Genomic DNA, 17,526 nt, shown 5'->3' with positions numbered 1-17,526 from the left:
GGGGCGCTCGGGCGGGCGGGCCACCGGCAGGTGCACACACGCGCGGCGCCACCCCCTGGCCCCGTTGCCCAGCGCGGCGCCCGGGGGCGGGGCTGGGGGGCGGGGCCTGGGCGGGGCTGGGGGCGGGGCCTGGGCGGGCGGGGGCGGGGCCTCCCGGCTCTGGGGCCTCCGATAAGGGCCTGCGGAGGGGGGCGGGGGGTGGGCTCGGGCGCGCCTGGGCGCCGCGATAGGGTGGCCGGGCGTGCTCGTGGGGCGCCGCGGGGAGGCGCCGCGGCCGAAGGTCCCGGCGCGGCCACCCGGAACCGGGGCCGGCGACCCAGGCTGGGGCCGGGCCGGGCGGGGCGGGGCGTCAGGCCGTGTCGCGCCCGCCTGGGCTCCCGGGGCCAGGGCCGCCAAAATGGCGGCGGCGGCGGTGACAGCGTCCCGCGCGGGGCTCGGGGGCCTGGCCGCCGCGTCCGGGGCCGACTAGCGCCTTCCGGGCGCCGCGGCGCCCCCGCCCCGGGCCCTCGGTCCGCCCTCCCGGCGCGCTCATGAACTCCGTGTCGCCGGCCGCCGCGCAGTACCGGAGCGGGAGCCCGGAGGACGCGCGCCGCCCCGAGGGCCGCAGGCCGCGGGGTCCCCGAGTCCCGGACCCCAACGGCCCGAGGCCCTCTGGAGCCAGCGGCCCCGCCCTTGGCTCGCCCGCGGCCGCCCCTGGGGAGCCGGACGAAGTGGACAAGTTTAAGGCGAAGTTCCTGACGGCCTGGAACAACGTCAAGTACGGTGAGGAGGGGGCGGGCCCGGGGGTTGTGTTCCGAGGGTTCGGCCGGGCGGGGCTCGGAGGTCGACCCGGCTCCGCCCACAGTCCCACCATTTGCGCTCCCCCCGTGAGTCACCTGCGGGTCCCCCGCCCTGCCCGGCCCGCCCCGGGCGCACCTGCAGCAGGTCCGAAAAGGAATGTGTTTTTTCAAGCCTCGTCCATTCCCGTGTGACCTTGGGCAAGGTTTTCATGCTGCTCTGTGCCTTCATTTTCCCCCTTTGTTAAACGGATACAACAATCAGATCTGCTCTATTCATCCTGAATTGATGGCAGACACTCACGTGGCTGTTCCTAGGGGTCCCTGCCTCCATCTGAGAGGAATATGGCCCGAATTGCCCAGTGCCAGCCCTGAGATAGGACCCAGGATGGTCTCCATTTCACAGGCGAGGGGGATGGAAGCGCTGTCGCTGTCATAACTGTTATGTGACGTGTCTGTCAAGCCAGTGCTTCATCTGGCTGGGTGCTACTCCGCGTCTCCCCAGGTTGGGCAGTCAAAAGCCGGACCAGCTTTAGCAAGATCTCCAGCGTCCACCTCTGTGGCCGCCGCTACCGCTTCGAGGGCGAGGGTGAGCTGGTGGCCCCAGGCCAGGGTCAAGGGAGGCTTGGTATTCCTGGTGGCAGCTGACCAGTCTGCTCTTGTAGGTGACATCCAGCGTTTCCAACGGGACTTCGTGTCCCGCTTGTGGCTCACTTACCGCCGGGACTTCCCGCCCCTCGCTGGAGGCTGTCTGACCTCAGACTGTGGCTGGGGATGCATGCTGCGCAGCGGGCAGATGATGCTGGCACAGGGCCTGCTGCTGCATTTCCTGCCCAGGGGTGAGTGCTGGAAGGGAAGGACACCCTAGAAGTGTGGCACCAAGTACACAGGCAGCAGTGTTTGAATTGTTTGTAAACTAAGTTTAAAGGTATGTTAGATTGTGTGCAGAGTAAGTTTTTTGGGGGAGTGAGAGTTGATAAAATAGGTTTCAGCAATGTGGAAATTGTTGGTAAACCTGAGGTCTCAGGAGCATTAGAATTGTACATAAGGGATGAGCAAATGGGAACTGTGTCCCCCTGGCCCACTGGCACCCTTTGACTTTGTACTCCATCCCCACCAGACTGGACGTGGGCTGAGGGCCCAGGCCTGGGCCCCTCTGAGCCAGCAGGGTTGGCCTCTCCCAACCGTTACCATGGGCCTGCACGCTGGATGCCCCCACGCTGGGCCCAAGGCACCCCAGAGCTGGAGCAGGAACGTCGACACCGGCAGATAGTGTCCTGGTTCGCCGACCACCCCCAGGCTCCCTTTGGGCTACACCGGCTGGTGGAGCTTGGGCAGAGCTCAGGCAAGAAGGCGGGTGACTGGTATGGGCCATCTCTGGTGGCACACATACTCAGGTGAGGGCCACTGCAGGGAACTTGGGAGCCACTGAGTTCCCCCAGGAACTCAGGCCTTCCCTCTCACCCCCAGGAAAGCTGTGGAGAGCTGCTCAGAGATCACACGCCTGGTGGTGTATGTTTCTCAGGACTGCACAGGTAAGAGACTGGAAACCCAAGATCACAGAGTTCTCACCCTGAGCCAGCCGCTACTCAGCCACCTCTTAGGACCTCCCTTCCTCAGAGGCTGAAACAAGTTGTGGGGCAGAGGAAGCCTTGGAAGGGATTCGGGGCCCGCACAGTGGGAGGTGCCCAGGATCCCTCCATTCCCTCTGGAACCAGTAGAGGAAACTCTAGGGCCTTCTCTGCAAGTGATAGAAGAGAGGACATAAGGGGACACCAGCATTCAGACCTTAGTAGCTGTGTTTCCAGAAAGGATTGAATCTGCTTTTCTGGGAGCCATGAAGGGGCTTAGCTAGCAGTAAGGGAGGAGGGGGAGAATGGAGACCTGCCGATTGGACTTGAGGAGGAGGGACATGCAGGGACGACTGCTCGGTGCTCTATTTCCATACTGGCAAATGCACGCGCTGAGTCAGTAAAGACTAATCAGGCCTGGAGCTGGGGAGGTGCTCCATGCTGTGCACAAGGCTCTCTGTCTCCTCCTAGTTTTATGTTCTTTATCTAAATCTCAGGGCCTCAGCGGCCCTCTCTGGAAAATAGGGATATCTACACCTGCCCAGAGGCCGTGGAATTGTCGGGGTGGGGGGGAGTTTGGGGTACATGGGGCACCAGAAAGACCTCCCTTTCTGCTGACAACAGGAGTGGGACCCTTTGAGGTGGCACAGGCATGTAGAGGGCCACACTCCGAGGCTTGAATGGGGGTGTACGGATGTGACTCGGCTGTGCCGCCTTTCCAGTGTACAAGGCAGACGTGGCACGCCTGGTGGCCAGGCCCGACCCCACAGCTGAGTGGAAGTCTGTGGTCATCTTGGTGCCAGTACGGCTGGGCGGCGAGACTCTCAACCCCGTGTACGTGCCCTGCGTGAAGGTAAGGTCTGCCAGGTTCCGCCAAGCCTCCCCTGGGGACTGCCGGGGCTCCTTGAGCTCCGGCCAGGTGTGTCTGCTTCTTCCTGCATCTGTCCACCTGTTGACTCGGTAGTTAGGGAGCACCTACTACACGCCAAGCTGCTGGGTTTCAGCGGTGAACAGGCAAACATTCGTGCCCTCTGGGAGTGGACATTCTAACGGGGGAAGGACAGTGGATCTGAAACCAAACTGATGGCTGTGGCATTATACCTTAGAGTCAAGAGGAACTAAAACTAAGGCTATGAAGGGCAGATGGGGGTGGCTGCAGGCTAGGCAAGCCCCTCGCCAGCCAGGGCAGGAGCCAGTGTTCCAGCTAAAGGAAGGGCAAGGCTGGAAAAACTCCAGTGTGTTTTCATTCAGAATGAAGGCCAAAGTTCTCCCCACAGCCTGCAAAGCTTTGTACCGTGTCCCTGCCCATTCCTTCACCTCATCTGCCCCCACTCTCCTTCTCACTTGACTCTGCCCAACCACTTGAGCCTCCTGTTTTCAGAACACAGCAGCCTCAGGGCCTTTGCACTCGCTGTTCTGCTTGGAGCGCTCTTTCCCCAGAGATTCACTCCTCCCTCCCTCTCTATCCTCCTTCAGGTCTTCGCTGAGATGACACCTCTCAGTGAGGCCTTCCTGACTCCCCTACTTAAAATTCTAAAGCCTTTTCCCTTCTCTTTTCTTCTCCCAGTGTTACCGCCTACTGACATGTGACAGAACTTATTCATCAGGTTCCTTGTTTACCTCCTACACTAGAACGTCAGCTCCGTGAGATAGGGCTGGGTTTGCACACATCGGGGTTTTGCTACGTGTTTACCAAGGGACTGTCTGACGGCACCTGCCCGGAGTGTACTCCTCTACCCGCTTTTCTCCCTGCAGGAGCTCCTGCGTTCAGAGCTGTGCCTGGGCATCATGGGGGGCAAGCCACGGCATTCACTGTATTTCATCGGCTACCAGGGTAGGCCCACCCTGTCCCGCTCCATCCTGCCCCACCCTGCCCTTCCCCAGCCCTGCTCATGCCTCCACTCCTGCAGATGACTTCCTGCTCTACCTGGACCCCCACTACTGCCAGCCCACTGTGGATGTCAGTCAGGCTGACTTTCCCCTGGAGGTGAGCCGGTGGGGGGCAGGATCTCCGGGGTGGGCTTTTGGGGCACATGGAGGAGGCTGGGGCTCCAAACTTGCCTCATTTCTATGCCCCAGTCCTTCCACTGCACCTCACCTCGAAAGATGGCCTTTGCCAAGATGGACCCGAGCTGTACGGTGGGGTTCTATGCTGGAGACCAGAAGGAGTTCGAGACACTCTGCTCAGAGCTGACCAGGGTGAGCAAGGAGTGGTGGAGGGTAGCAGGTGGCGGATAAGCGGACAGGGAGGGTCTTGAAGAGGACCAGAGAGACCCTGAGTCCAGCAGACCCAGGGAGGCTACTTGCAGGCAGTGCTGCCAAGATTATTATCCTGCCCACAAGCTAAAAAAGCTCAGTTATTGCTAATTAGACCAAATGAAGGGCGTAAAACAAAAAGCGAGGCACATCACTGCTTGGACAGCTGCACCCAGGAACTCAAGTGGTGGAACCTCTCCCTTTCTCCTGGCTCTACTGTCCCATCAGGGCTTTACCCTTGTAGTTGCAAGAGGGGGCCATCAGTCTTTCTGGGCACCCACCTTCCTTTTCAGTGGAAAGGGAGCCCCACTTTCCCAGGAGATGCAGCAAAAATCCTAGGGTTACTGTTTATCAGTCACGCTGGGTCATACGCCCATCACTGGCCAGTCACTGTGGCCGAGGGAATGGGAGGTGCTGATTGGCTGGCCTGGGTCATTGCCCTGGAGGGATGAAAGTTGAGCTCAGGAGGCACCTGATAAATATACCTATTAGGATAATTATACTTCTAGGACAATTAATATGGTTTGGAGCTAAGCCACTCTCCTTCCTCCTGCCAGGTCCTCAGCTCCTCCTCAGCGACTGAGCGCTACCCCATGTTCACCCTGGCTGAAGGCCATGCTCAGGACCACAGCCTGGACGACCTCTGCTCCCAGCTCTCCCAGCCAACACTGCGGCTCCCTCGCACGGGGCGGCTCCTCAAAGCCAAACGCCCAAGCTCTGAGGACTTTGTGTTTTTATAACGCGTGGGGTTGGGGGAGAAGATGCGCACTATTTATTTTTTTATTTATGTCATGCTGGGTGTGGGAGCTTGAAATCTGGAGGTGATGGGCCTTTTCCCATCAACCCCTTGACAACTGCAGCTGAGACCAGTCCAGGAAACCTCTGAACTGGGGCAGAGCCTGTACACCTGCCTCCCGCCAGCTGGGCCTCCTCACAGGGCGAGGAGGGAGGGTTCCCGGACACCCACTCAGGGCCTGACTCAAGTACTGTAGTTTGCACTGGACCACCCGTGCCCCTCACTGGTCCCAAAACCCCTACCCTGCTGAGATCTGGGGGTGACGGGGGGAACTGTGGCCACCAGGGGCTAATAAAGCCGTTTAACTTGACTGTGGCTATGGCTGGGGTCTGAGGTGTGTCTCAAAGTGAGATGCTGGAGGAAGCTGGGTAGGTAGGCCTCAGCTGCCACATCTGTGAGACAGGAAGCCTTCTCTGCCCACAGGGTCCACACAGTCCATGAGGGAGAAACAGTCAGGAGCTTGACTGGAAGGGAGAAACCCCAGGGCCCCCACCTGCTACCTCAGGGGCGACTCTTGGGACCCCGGTGCTTCCTCCTTTGTCGGGCCAGCTGGCGGAAGTGCAGCCGTTTGGGATTGAGACCAAAGGCCTGCAGTCTCTGGCGGCTAAACTCATGCCCACCAAGTGTCACAGTGGGGCCCAGGAGACGTGCCTTCTTGCCCCTCCTCCGCCCCTGGGGGACTGGCTTTTGGGTGTGTGGCACAGGGCTTGCTTCTTCCTGCACTGGGGGGCTCCCAGGCTGGGGCTGCTGCCCACAGCCCCCATCAGGTGCCAGCAGCTGCCCCTGCGGGCCGGCTTTGTCTTTCTGTGGCTTCCCTGTGGCTTCCGTGAGTGTCTCAGTCCTGAGGAGAAAAGTGGGGGCTCAGCCCAAGCTGGTCACAATTAGGCTTATTCCTGAGTACACATCCCCCATCTTACAAATGAGGAAAGGAGAGGCTCAGAGAGGCAAGGCTGCAAATCAGGAGCCTGCCTGGGGTTCAAACCCAAGTCCGACACCAAAACTGGGCCTCTTCTACTGAACTCATAGATTCAATTGTATTGCTGATAATTCTGGCATCTTGAGCCTATACTTAGCTGTTCGTGGAAATTGATTTATTGCAGCTTTAAATCAGCTCCGTGGGCTTCTATCACCCCTGCTTTATAGATTAGGAAGTACTGAGCATGATGATAACGCTAATACCTATATGGTTTTACTATTTTTTAAGCACTTTACCCAAATTAATTCACTCAATCCTCAAGAACCCAACAAGAAACAAGCCATCTTTACCCCCTACCACCCGCATTTAAAAAATGACACAGGCCCAGAATGGACAAGCGTCTTGTCCAACGCCACACAGCTGTGGCCCAGCCAGAATTTGAACCCAGGTATTGAGAAAGGAAGCCCCATTCCCAGGGCCATGCAACAAATGGCTGACAGAGCAAGACTCAAACCCAGGCCCAGCAGGCTCCAAGTCCACCCTCCTCCAGCCAGTGACACTTACTCCTCTGTGCAAAGTGACTTGAAGATCTGCCTCTTTTTCCAGGAGTTCTGGGCCTTCTGGCTGTACGCCCTCTTGTCCTGCAGCTCCTCCTGCTCTGACCTGCGGATGCCCGGCAGACACGCCTATCGCCGGCTGCTTTGGGAGGTGCCCGTGCTTGCTTGCCTGCCCGCCCACCTGCCCCTCCTCCTGGCACACCTGGCCCAGCCATGTCACCTGTACATGCAGGTTTTCTTCAGGGAGCACCACCGGTTCAGCTCCTTGTCATCGGCAGCGAGGATCTACATAGGAAGGGAGGGTGGGGTCCTGCTCTGTGAGCCCTGGGTCAGGGGTGCAGGGGGCCTGGCTCTCTAAGCTTTAGCCATCTCGCTGGTCAAAACAGGGAAACGCTATTACCACTGGGCAGGGATGTCACCATTGCAGGAAAGGACTGATCTCTGTGAAGGCCACTGGATGTTTTTGGCAGGGGGCATCAGATGGGGAAACAGGCTCAGCAAGGAGATCCGTGCCCCAGTCACGTGGTCAGGAAGTGGCTGAAGTCAGATTCCAGTTTGGGCCCAGGGGCCCTAGAGCCTCACTTAGGCACCATGGTCCCAGCAGCCTCAGGACAGGCAAGGGGCTCTGCGCCAATGACCAGGTCTGCTAATTACAGATGAGGCCTAGGTTCCCAGCTCAGGCCTCAGTGTCCTCATCTATGAGGCGGGCAAGCCCCTTAGAAAATACTGAAAGGCTGTCGGGAAGATTGAATGAATGCAGAAGGTATAAGCTCCATAAATGTTGGCTTTGCTGACCATGAACATTCAAGCCACCACGGCCACCATGGCTACCAGGCAAGTACCGTCGCAAGAGCCACACATGTTCATTTCAGCTCTACGGCTGCAGTGGGGCTGTTATTAGGCCCATTTTATAGATGGGGAAACAGAGGCAGAGTCTTCTAGGTCACAGCTGGTGAGCGGCCATGGCAGGATTTGAATGCAGGCCATCTGTCTCCAGAGCCCACCAAGCCACCCAACTGCGGATATTTGGCAACAGAAGTAAAAGTACTATTTGCAGGCTGTTCTGTGGGCAAAGCGCTGAGGCAGGTAACCTTGTCAGTACAGTTGTTAGCTCTAACATTCCTTCCAAGATGACGGAAGAGGGAGTGGGGGGAGTTGCAGCATCTGCTGACTACACACTCTTCTTGCCGAGGGGGCGCCCCCTACCCCAGAATGGTACCCCACCTCCTCAGTGCTCAGCCCGAAGTCGCAGGGAACTACGGTGCGGTACTTGAAACGACAGGGCAGGTCATCGATGATGTCCTCGTAGTCCAGCCGGTAATACTCGTCCAGGTACTCCTCGAACGTCTTGTCTCCTGTGCAGGGAGGGGGCCAAGCTGCCAGGGTTGCCAGGCCCCTTGGAGCCCCTGCCCGCCCACTGCCACCGGCCTGGGACCTCACCAGGGTCGAACACTGGCTTCTCCTGCCCCACGGCCGCGGCAAACGGTGACTTGCGCTTCTTCTTGCCCGTCAAGGGGGCCTCACGCTGCCTTTTCTGCGGCTGACTGGGGTCATAGTCCGCGTCCATCTGCCAAGACGCAGAGGTCAGGCCAGCCCTCTGGGGGTGAGGGAGGGGGGCCACCTACCCCCCCGGGTCTCCCCTCCACCCATGGCACCTACATTAAAGTCGGGGTCCTCGCAGTGCAGCTCCTGTTCATTCCAAGCTCCACCCTGCTCAGGCCCAGCCCACGTGTCCCAGTTCCAGTCATCTGATTCCGGAGGACACAGAGGTAGGGGGTCAGGGCGGAAGTCGCAACTTCAGACCAAGCAGCTCCCCCAGGCCGGTGCCCTGGGTGACCTCACCTTCAAGCCCTGCCTCTTCCTCAAACTGCGGCTTCTCCTCCTCCGTGGTGCCATAGTACTCGTCCCCAAAACATCTCTGCAGGGTCAGGGTCAGGGCCAGGAGGATCAGCCAGGCTCTCTCCCCCAAGACAGTGTTACTCCTACACCTTACCTGGCTCCCAGCACCCCCCAGACATAGCTGCTGACATGAGGGGAACTCTGTGTGTCCTCCCTGCCCCTGCACCCCCATGCTGTGTTGGTTACCATTCTGTTCCAGAGCTGGTTCTTTCCCTCCCCACAGACCTCTGCCCCTGGGCAACCCCCCGCCGGGTCCACTCCCTCCTTCCCTCCCTCATATCTAACTGCTGCTCGGGACTCAGCCACCGCCCTAACCTGCTCACCACCACACCTGACAAAGTCCAGTCTCGTCTAAGACCCCACCACCCCTGCACATCCCTATCAGCACTCTGATGCCTGGGGGTTGTAAGTGCACAGTTAAGGGCCTGCCATTAGACTGGGAGCTCTGGGAGGCCGGGACCACTAAGTGACCTGGTGCTCAGTGACTACCAGACTGATTCTTGCCATTCCATGAGCTCCAAGAAGGCTGAAACTGTTGGGCACTTGATGGAACCCCAGCACCCTGGGGGCGCCTGGCAAGGCAGATATCACTAACTATGTCATTTATTAAGTGCCTACTGTATGCCCAGCACTGGGCTGCATCTCACTGCATTCTCACAAGCACCCCGAGACACAGAATCTACCTCCACTTAACTGAGAAACTGAAGCCTACATATCCTCAGTCTCCTTCCCTGACCTCCTGGGCTTGGTCAGGGGTCTCTTTGGGGCCCCAGGGGCCCCCACTGCTTTCCCCATAACGCTCTATTGCCTGTTTCCATGGCCTGATGCTACTGCTATGTCCCCTCAAGCCGAACAATGACCATCAATGGTAAGAAGTTTCAAGGAAACACAGCAACCTGTCTTCCTCGAGTATCACCAATTTTTATGCATCTTTCTCTCAGGCTATCCTTACAACAGCCCTAAAGTGGACAGTATGGTTGACCCCACTCTACAGACAGGGACACACACGGTCGGAGAGGTCAAGTCACTTCTCTGAGGCTGCATAGCCAGGAAAGAAGCACTGATCCCAGAGCCCTGTCCCAAGCTGCGCCACCTAGCTGGGGTGGGTGCACGGGCCACACCTGCATGAGCTGGTCATGCTGGGCAGGGTCAAAGTCGTCCTCGAGGTCCCGCTCCTCAAAGCCCAGTGTCTCATTGCCGGTGACCTGCCGCAGCCTCTCTAGCTTGGCCAGGATCTCCTTCCTTTTCAGGTTCTTCAGCTGCTTCAGCTCTTCCTGCTTTTTTGCTTTCTCCTGCGGATGGCAGACCAGGTGGGGAGCGAGGGTGTGGGTTCACCCCGCAGGCTTGGCAGCCCTCCCCAACCTGGCACTCCCCCCACTCACCCTCTTCTTTCGCTCTCGAGTCTCCTCTCTCTTCTCCTTCCTGCGCTCATCCTTGCGGCGCACGGAGGATGCGATGCTTCGAGGGTAGGTCTTGACCTGGGGAGAGCAGGGGAGCCCGGAAGGGTCACAGAGATGATTCTGGGTTCTCTCGGCCTGGGGCCCAAGGTCTGGGTCCTCTCTCCCAGCCCAGGTCACGCACCAAGGCCGAGTCCGGCTCTTCGAAACGGAAGTTGTACTTGTGCTCAAAGTCCTCCTGCTTCTTCAGAAACAGCTCCCCCTCGTCTGAGGAATCATCCACGGTTAGCTGGACCGGGAGGCCAGGGCCCCTGAGGGACAAAATGGGGCAGAGATAGGGGTGTTAGTCAAACCCCTACACTCCTGTGTCCCAGCAATGTTAACTCACTGAATCCCCACAAGAGCCCTACTTTTGGGGACACCCCCATTTTACAGATGGGGAAACTGAGGCACAGGCTGGCAACAGGGCCACCTAGCTCCAAAGCCCACACACCGCGGCTCTTCCTCATGCAACAATAACTCTGCAACCATCTGTGTGAAAAAGTAAACACCTGGTGCCCTTTGCTTTCTGGCCAGCACTGGCTCCAGGCCCCCAAGGGATACTGCTCACCCTTCCTCCTCCCCTTCCTCCTCTTCTCCCTCGCCTTCCTCCTCCTCCTCCTCATAGCGTTTGTTGAGGATATAATCCCGCAGGAACCGCTCTCCTTCGTCCAGCTCTGGGTTGTTCCAGTATTCCTTGAGGTGGGTCTGGGGGTGAGGGGGTGATGGGACCCAGATTAGGGACGGGTGGGCATGGGCACCATGTGGACCTAAGTAACCGAGCCTTCTAGGGCTGCCACCAGACTAAGTGGGATAACCTCTGTTTCACAGAAACAGAAACTGGCGTCCAGAGAGGGGCACACCCCCTCTTCAGACTATGTGCTCTTGGCGACCCCCTCAAGGACTGGTTTCCAGAAAAGGGCTGGAAACAGAACAGACCCAAGAACTCACCAGTTCTTTCAAGGCGTCAGGGTTACGAATCTCCTTCTGCCCCTTTAGCCACTCCACGTAGTCCGCCTCCTCCTGGGCCTGAGGGTAGGCCAGCACTGAGGGTCTGGCGACCCCTTCCTGCCACCCACCCCCAACCACCCAGCCAGTCCAGCACCCACCTTCTCCTCCTTGGTCTTAGCACGTTTCTGCAGCAACCCAGAGCCACCTTCCCCAGCACTATCCTCATCCTCGCTGTCTTCCACGAACGCCCGGAAGCTGCCCGTGTGAGAGGGGAAGACTCAGGATACGCAGGCTGGTCCCTGCCCACAGTCCTGAGATGAAGCCTGTTTACTAAGTCCTGAGCTCTCCTCACCAAGCTCAGGGCAGTGCTGTGGCACAGGGGGCATCATCAACCCCATTTAACAGATGAGGAAACTGAGGCACGGAAAGACTAAGTGATGGGTCCAAGGGCATACAGCCATCAAGTAACAGCTGGATTTGAACCCAGGCCTATCCAACCCCAGAGCCTCAGCACTGATCCATCTGGCCATTCAGCCAGCCCAGACTCACCTTTCCTTCAGCTGTTTCTGTTCTTCTACATAAGTTTTCGACGAGATCTGCTGCAGAGAAAGTGATGCTGGCCTCAGGCCCAGCCCCAGGCCCCTCAGCCCCCAACCAGGGTTTCCACCCCACCTACCTGGAATCTCTGATTGGAGGTCTCTGCATCTGAATTTTCCTCATCGACATATTTGCTGTGCAAGGGAGAGTGGGGGCTTCAGCCTAGACATCCCACAGCTCATCTGTCCCCACAGGGTTCCAAACAGCAGTTGGGGGGGCGGTGCAGGTAGATCACTGACACTCCTGTTCTCTGGGGTCCCCTCAACCCTGGTGAGTCACCACCAGCTGCTTCCCGCCCTTTCAAAGAGTCTCATGTATCCACTTGCCAGGGGAAGGCTGCGGGGAGGATGGGGCAGGGAGTCAGGACCTCTTCTCACCCTTCTTTCTCCAAGATAACCTTCCTCTCGTAGTCCTTCAGGTACATAGGACGCATCTTCTTTTGCTTCTCTTTGGCTGTTGGCACTTCTTCAGCTTCCTCGCTCTCCGAGGATGATACTGTCAGGTTGCCAGAAGACACCTGCCATCACCCACAACCCCCCACCTTCCCCAGGCCAAGGATCCCACAAGGCGGGGCCAGGGTCAGACGGCGGTTTCAAATCCCCGAGCCACCAGTTCCCAGCTGTGAAACAGGTATCACACTTGTACTGTGTGTTAGTAACTGGCTGTGCTCATTCAGTGAGTAACTCCTGCTTTGAACAGCGCCAAGCACAATAACCTAAAACCCTCCGCTAAGCACTCTGGACATGGAACATGACCTGTGTGTTAAAAGGCTTCATTCAGAAGTCACTAAAACCAGTAAGGGAACGAGGAACCTGGGCCGAAGGGAGGAGCAGCCCCAGACCTGTTTTCTGATAGAAGGTGGCATCTTTCTGATAGATGCGGGGGTCCTTCTTCTTCAACAAGGAGAGAGTCCTATAAAAGTCACGCTCTTGCTGGGGGTCAAACTCCTAAGGCATGAAAGGATTGCAGAAACGGTGAGAGCCTCGGTGGAGGCTGGGGGGCACTAAGTAATAGGGGGCAGGTGGGCTGAGAGGGTGTGGAAATTAGGGTGGAGGGAGGGGCATACATTAGGAGGAAGGAGAAAGATCCAGGGGGAACAGAAGCAGGTCGGGGGCTGGAGGGTGGGTAAGAGGGGCGGTCCAAAGATGCAAAACAAGTAGAGGAGGACGAGGGGCCCTCTTGGGGGGGGGGCGGGCAGGGGCGGGCCCCACATAGGTACAGGATCTGACATAGAAGGTAGTGGGCAAGGGGAGGATAGTTACCCGGAGAAAGGATTAACACGGGGGCAGGTGAGCAGAGAGGACACAGATGGGACAGCAAGCAGGGGCTGGGTTGCACGGTGAGGCCCCAAATCAGGGCTGATGTGAGAATGATGTGAGAAGCTGTGCGCCCCACGTGGCAGAGGGATGTCCCACTTCGGGGACTGAGTCCGACGCCAAGAAATGGTTAAACTCTTGGGGATGAAAAAGTAGACGCGGCGGTCCCATCGTCGCACCTCTCACGATGGGAGAAGCAGGTGGATGGTGGCGGGAGAGGGGAAGTAGACGGGAATGTGGCCGCCCCCGGGGGAGGAGCGCTGTGCCCTTCATGGGATTAGGAAGAGGAGGATGGCAACTCGCGTGGGGTGAAGTGGGGTTGGGGGTGAGCCGCCCTCTGTATATCGGGGTCGGGAGGCGGTGGGGGGCTTGGATGCTTCCCGAATGTACGGCGCGGGGATGAGAGCTCACCACGCGCTCGTCGCTAGAGTCCGACTCAGAGCTGGAGTCGCCGCCGCTGTCCCGGTCCCCGTAGCGATCTTTAACTGCGGAGCGGAGGTGGGAGCCCCCCAGATGAGCGCGGAGGACCGATCAACCCCCTCTTCCCCGCGACCCGGCACGCGCCGCCGCCCCGCGCGCACGCGCCCCGCACTCACGCCGCTGCAGCTCCTCGCGCTCCCGGTAGCGGCCGTACCGGGCCGCAAACGCCGCGTTTACCCGAAGGGGCGAAGAGCCGCGCGGCTCCGGCATGGCGGCTGCGCGGCCCACTGCGCACGCGTGTGGCGAGCGGCCCCCAGGGAGGCGGGACCACTCCCGGCCCCGCCCCGGCGAGCCTGGAAGGAGGCGGAGCCCGGCGGGCCGCGCCTAATCCCGTCCCCAGTCTTTCCGGGATCCCTGACGGCGTGCGACCACAGTCCCCGCCCGCGGGTCACGCCTTTGCGGGTCAGACTGCAGCCACCGCCCACTACGGCCCCCCCCGGGGCTCCCGGCACCCAGCTGACATCTGGGGGCCCTTTCTCCACTCGCGGTTTCCTGCCTCCTTTCCGTTCCGACAGCGTAAACCGCTGCCCCACCCAGCTCACTCACCTCTGGCACCCTGGGAATTACCACTCTCTCCCCTCCCCCAAAGTGTCCACGATCTGTCCCCCCACCCCGCGCCCACCCCCCACAAACGTACTGGACGCGCGACACTCCATCGCAGACTCAAAAATCAAAAGCCACCAGCTCTGTGATCATGCACAAGTCTTAATTTAATGGGTAAAAACATTAAGTTATCACACAACAATTTTTTTTCCACAAAGCTTAATAAATAGAATCTCTTTCTTTAAACGCTGTACAAGAGACTGGAAAACAAGCTTCCAACAAAATATGAATGAACTGATACTACCCTTTTATTGATTTGAAACACTCCCCCCCTCCCCCATGCCTGAAAGCAGTGTGCACACTTGAGGTCTCTCTCTGGGTACAGCCAGCCAAGGTCGCCAGGTTCCAGGAGCCCTGGAAGCGATGACCTCACTCGGGCTGGGGCTTTAAATGCTCTGCCCTTGGGCGTTTGCAGCCCCAGCAATCTGAGGCGCAGAGAAAACTGAACCGTTTAGATGGCTGATGTCTGCAGGAGCCCTTCTCTGCCCAACACATCAAAAGGGGTGAGAAAAACAAATTGAGAAATACCCCTCAAACACACACACCCTCACAAATCAACACCAACAAGCCACAAAACTGGTGCCCCTTCCCTTTCGACGGTGGGCAGGAGTGAAAGAAGAAAGTGTTTCTTCTCTTTTAACATAGAACCTCGCTGGGTCCTGTTGCTGGAGGGGGTGGCCCCAGGTCACAGCAGTACCACAGTGTGCCCCTGCAGTATGTCCATGAGATCCTGAGCCCCTATCCCCTGTGCCAGCTCCAGGGGTGTGAGCCCCCTGGCATCCCTGTGATGGAGATCAGACTCAGTAGCCAGGAAGCTGACCACAGCCGTGTGGCCCTCTCGCACTGCCAGATGGATGGGGAGTGCCCCAGTGCCATCGGGAGCGTTGACATCAGCACCATGCTCTACCAAAACTTTCAGAGTGTCCAGGAATCCAGTGCGCGCTGCATCATGGGCTGGAGTAGTGCCGGTGGCATCCTGGACATTGGGGCTGGCACCTTGCTTGAGGAGCTCCAAGGCAATGGTGGGGCTGCCAAACATCATGACCTGTGTGGGGGCACAGGGTAAGGGGCCTTCAAGGGAGAGGTTCCTTGAAAAGGAGTCACTGAAGAGAGGGGTCATGCAAGAATAGGGAACACTAGAGGTCTTCTGAAGAATGGGGAAGCCCCAGGGAACACAAGCTCTCAGACAGCTGTTTGATACCCCAGAGAAAGGCATCTCCTGGAAATAGGAACCCCCAAGAAACTGGTCATCACCTAAGGATAAGATGATCAACTAGGGAATAGCCTCTATGAAAAATTTCAAGGAACTTAAGACCCTCACCGAGGAATCAGACACATGCCCCAGCCCATACGGGAAATCATTAGGAAATATGACCCCCACCCGGGAAATAGGCCTTATGGAATGAAAACTGCCCCCAAGGAACTTGCCTACTCAAGGTAAATAAGATGCCCAGAGAATTTGAAACCCCCTTCTCCAATTAATAGCTCCTCTCATATAATGAGGATGCTCCCAGGGTACTTGACTGACTCCCTTAAGAAATGGGGTTCCACTGTAAAATGGCCCCCAAGGAATAAGGACGCCCATACCATCTGTAACTGTGCCCCCATCAGGACTTCCCTTAATATACCAGCAATCTGGGGAAAAAAACCAACCCAGAAATTGAGATCTCCCCAAATAACTGGATACCTCTCAGAGAACTCTCCAGAAAATGGGGGGGATCCCCTGGAAACATGAATCCTTCCTTCCAGTGATTGGATCCCCCCACAGAAGCTCCAAGAAACAAGAGCCATCCCTATGAAACCAGGACCCAAGGAAGCTGAACTCACACCACGGAATAAGAACCTCCCCCGAGAAACTGAATCCTCCGCACCCAGAGAATAAGAAATCGTCCAGAGAAGATGCAAAGTCCTCCCCTCCCCCAACCTAACCCCATCCACCCCCCACCCATGAATACGGACATCAGGGAGCAACATCTACCCAGGAAAAAAAGGACCGGATCCCCAGTCAGCCACCACGGCGGGCGGCCAGGAGACCTAAGGGAAAGGGTGTGGGGTCCCCGCCCCGCCCCGCCCTCGCCCCGGGCCGGCCGGGCCTCACCTGCAGCGCCGTCTTGCCGAAGCGGTTCAGGGCGTCGGGGTGCACCAGCTCGCGGTGCAGAAGGCGGCGCACCTCCTGCACGTCGCCTCGGGCCGCGGCCCCGCTCAGCCGGTCGCCGGCGCGGACCTCCTCCAGCAGCATGTCGACACTGGCAGCCTGCAAAGTCCCCCGCCCCACCGCGGCGAGGTCAACGCGGGGAAGACGCCGGCCCGAAGATCCCCTCCGAGGCGCACCTGGCCTGTGCGAGGCTCCCCGCCCGGCTCCCAGTCTGCACTCGGGCGCGACCCCCGCCCTCCCCGGGCTCCTCCCCCTGCCGGCCAGCGGGTCCCCGGGGGTTGGGAGCCCGGCCCAACCCTCCGCCGCCCGCCGGGGCCGGCGCCCGCCCCTTGGGGGCCGGGTCTCCCCCCAACTCACCCTCCCTCCTCCTCGACGGGCGGGGTCTGTTCTGAGCCTGCTACGCCGTCGCCGCCGAGCCGGCCGCCAGGGGGCGGAGCCAGCGCGCGCGAGGCCCCGCCCCGAACGCTGCAGATTTGTTTTCTTATGAACTCGCTACACTGTAGCCCCGCAGCACTGCCCCGCGCGCGACCCGGCGGCGCCCCGCCCACCCGGGCAACGCAGCCAATGGCCACGCGTCGCCGGGGGAGCTCGGCCCTCCGGCATGGGCGGCGTCGCTCCTGATTGGCCGAGCCGCCGGCGACCGGTGGACCGCCGGCAATGGCGGGGTTTTCGGTTTTCAAACTCGCCAGGCGGGCGGGAAAGGGAGCCGGTTTAACTGACCCGCGGGAGAAAGGTCAGGGGCAGGGTAGCGCGGGCTGCTCCCGAGCCTCGGCACCTCTGGGAGGAAGGGAGGCAGGGCTGGGGCAGCTCAGGCCGGGGTTTCACCATCCGGTCACGCGATAAGCATTTATTAGCCCTTTGGGCACAGCGCATTATTTTATTCGCTCCCCCACCGCGTGCTGGAAGCCTTCCGGGCGCTGGGGTGCGCACATAAGGGCAACTGCGTAATTTTAGGTAGGGTTAATTTAAGCGCCGTCAAGAAAATAAAACGGGGGGGGTTGGGGTGGGTGAGAAAGAATCACGGTCTGGCTCAGACTGAACCAAACCTGGCACTTGCCAGGGCGAGGACAAAACTCGCCGCTGCAAGCTGCAGCCGCCACGTGGACGAGCCTGGGAGGCGAGAGGCGAGGTCCGAGGCGGCTCTTACAGGTGCCTGCATTCACTTAGCGAGCACCGTCTGTGTACTAGGCGCCGAACTGGAGAGTGAGGCAGCCCGG

General features: G+C 59.1%; 3 protein-coding genes across 5 annotated transcripts; 1 reads left to right on the top strand and 2 right to left on the bottom strand.

Moving 5' to 3' along the window:
• The first annotated feature begins 232 nt into the window (after positions 1–232).
• On the top strand, positions 233–5,709 carry ATG4D (autophagy related 4D cysteine peptidase). The gene is made up of 10 exons (XM_055344508.1): positions 233–762; positions 1,282–1,365; positions 1,442–1,615; positions 1,897–2,173; positions 2,247–2,311; positions 3,070–3,200; positions 4,103–4,181; positions 4,258–4,334; positions 4,427–4,546; positions 5,161–5,709. The coding sequence occupies exons 1-10, from the start codon at positions 531–533 to the stop codon at positions 5,341–5,343; spliced, it is 1,422 nt and encodes a 473-aa protein (XP_055200483.1). The 5' UTR covers positions 233–530; the 3' UTR covers positions 5,344–5,709.
• KRI1 (KRI1 homolog) lies at positions 5,361–13,777 on the bottom strand. Of its 2 annotated transcripts, none has more exons than XM_055344506.1 (19): positions 13,668–13,777; positions 13,483–13,556; positions 12,597–12,702; positions 12,133–12,250; positions 11,835–11,889; positions 11,708–11,757; positions 11,317–11,413; positions 11,159–11,236; positions 10,779–10,915; positions 10,353–10,479; positions 10,154–10,249; positions 9,893–10,063; positions 8,715–8,790; positions 8,532–8,620; positions 8,313–8,439; positions 8,097–8,227; positions 7,093–7,157; positions 6,880–6,978; positions 5,361–6,240 (listed from the first exon to the last, which is right to left on the bottom strand). In XM_055344506.1, exons 1-19 carry the CDS (start codon positions 13,759–13,761, stop codon positions 5,901–5,903), a joined length of 2,130 nt encoding a protein of 709 aa, XP_055200481.1. In that variant the 5' UTR covers positions 13,762–13,777; the 3' UTR covers positions 5,361–5,900. The 2 variants fall into 2 exon arrangements, with proteins under 2 accessions (XP_055200481.1, XP_055200482.1); XM_055344507.1 differs by having other exon boundaries at positions 11,708–11,754.
• Positions 13,778–14,246: 469 nt separating this feature from the next.
• CDKN2D (cyclin dependent kinase inhibitor 2D) lies at positions 14,247–16,728 on the bottom strand. Of its 2 annotated transcripts, XM_055343907.1 has the most exons (3): positions 16,667–16,728; positions 16,253–16,408; positions 14,247–15,199 (listed from the first exon to the last, which is right to left on the bottom strand). In XM_055343907.1, exons 2-3 carry the CDS (start codon positions 16,391–16,393, stop codon positions 14,840–14,842), a joined length of 501 nt encoding a protein of 166 aa, XP_055199882.1. In that variant the 5' UTR covers positions 16,394–16,408; positions 16,667–16,728; the 3' UTR covers positions 14,247–14,839. The 2 variants fall into 2 exon arrangements, with proteins under 2 accessions (XP_055199882.1, XP_055199881.1); XM_055343906.1 differs by lacking the exon at positions 16,667–16,728 and having other exon boundaries at positions 16,253–16,586.
• Between the last annotated feature and the right edge of the window lie 798 nt (positions 16,729–17,526).

Source organism: Nyctereutes procyonoides, unplaced genomic scaffold (assembly GCF_905146905.1).
Source record: "Nyctereutes procyonoides isolate TBG_1078 unplaced genomic scaffold, NYPRO_anot_genome, whole genome shotgun sequence".
Taxonomy (NCBI): domain Eukaryota; kingdom Metazoa; phylum Chordata; class Mammalia; order Carnivora; family Canidae; genus Nyctereutes; species Nyctereutes procyonoides.
This window is presented reverse-complemented; position numbering and strand designations above follow the sequence as displayed.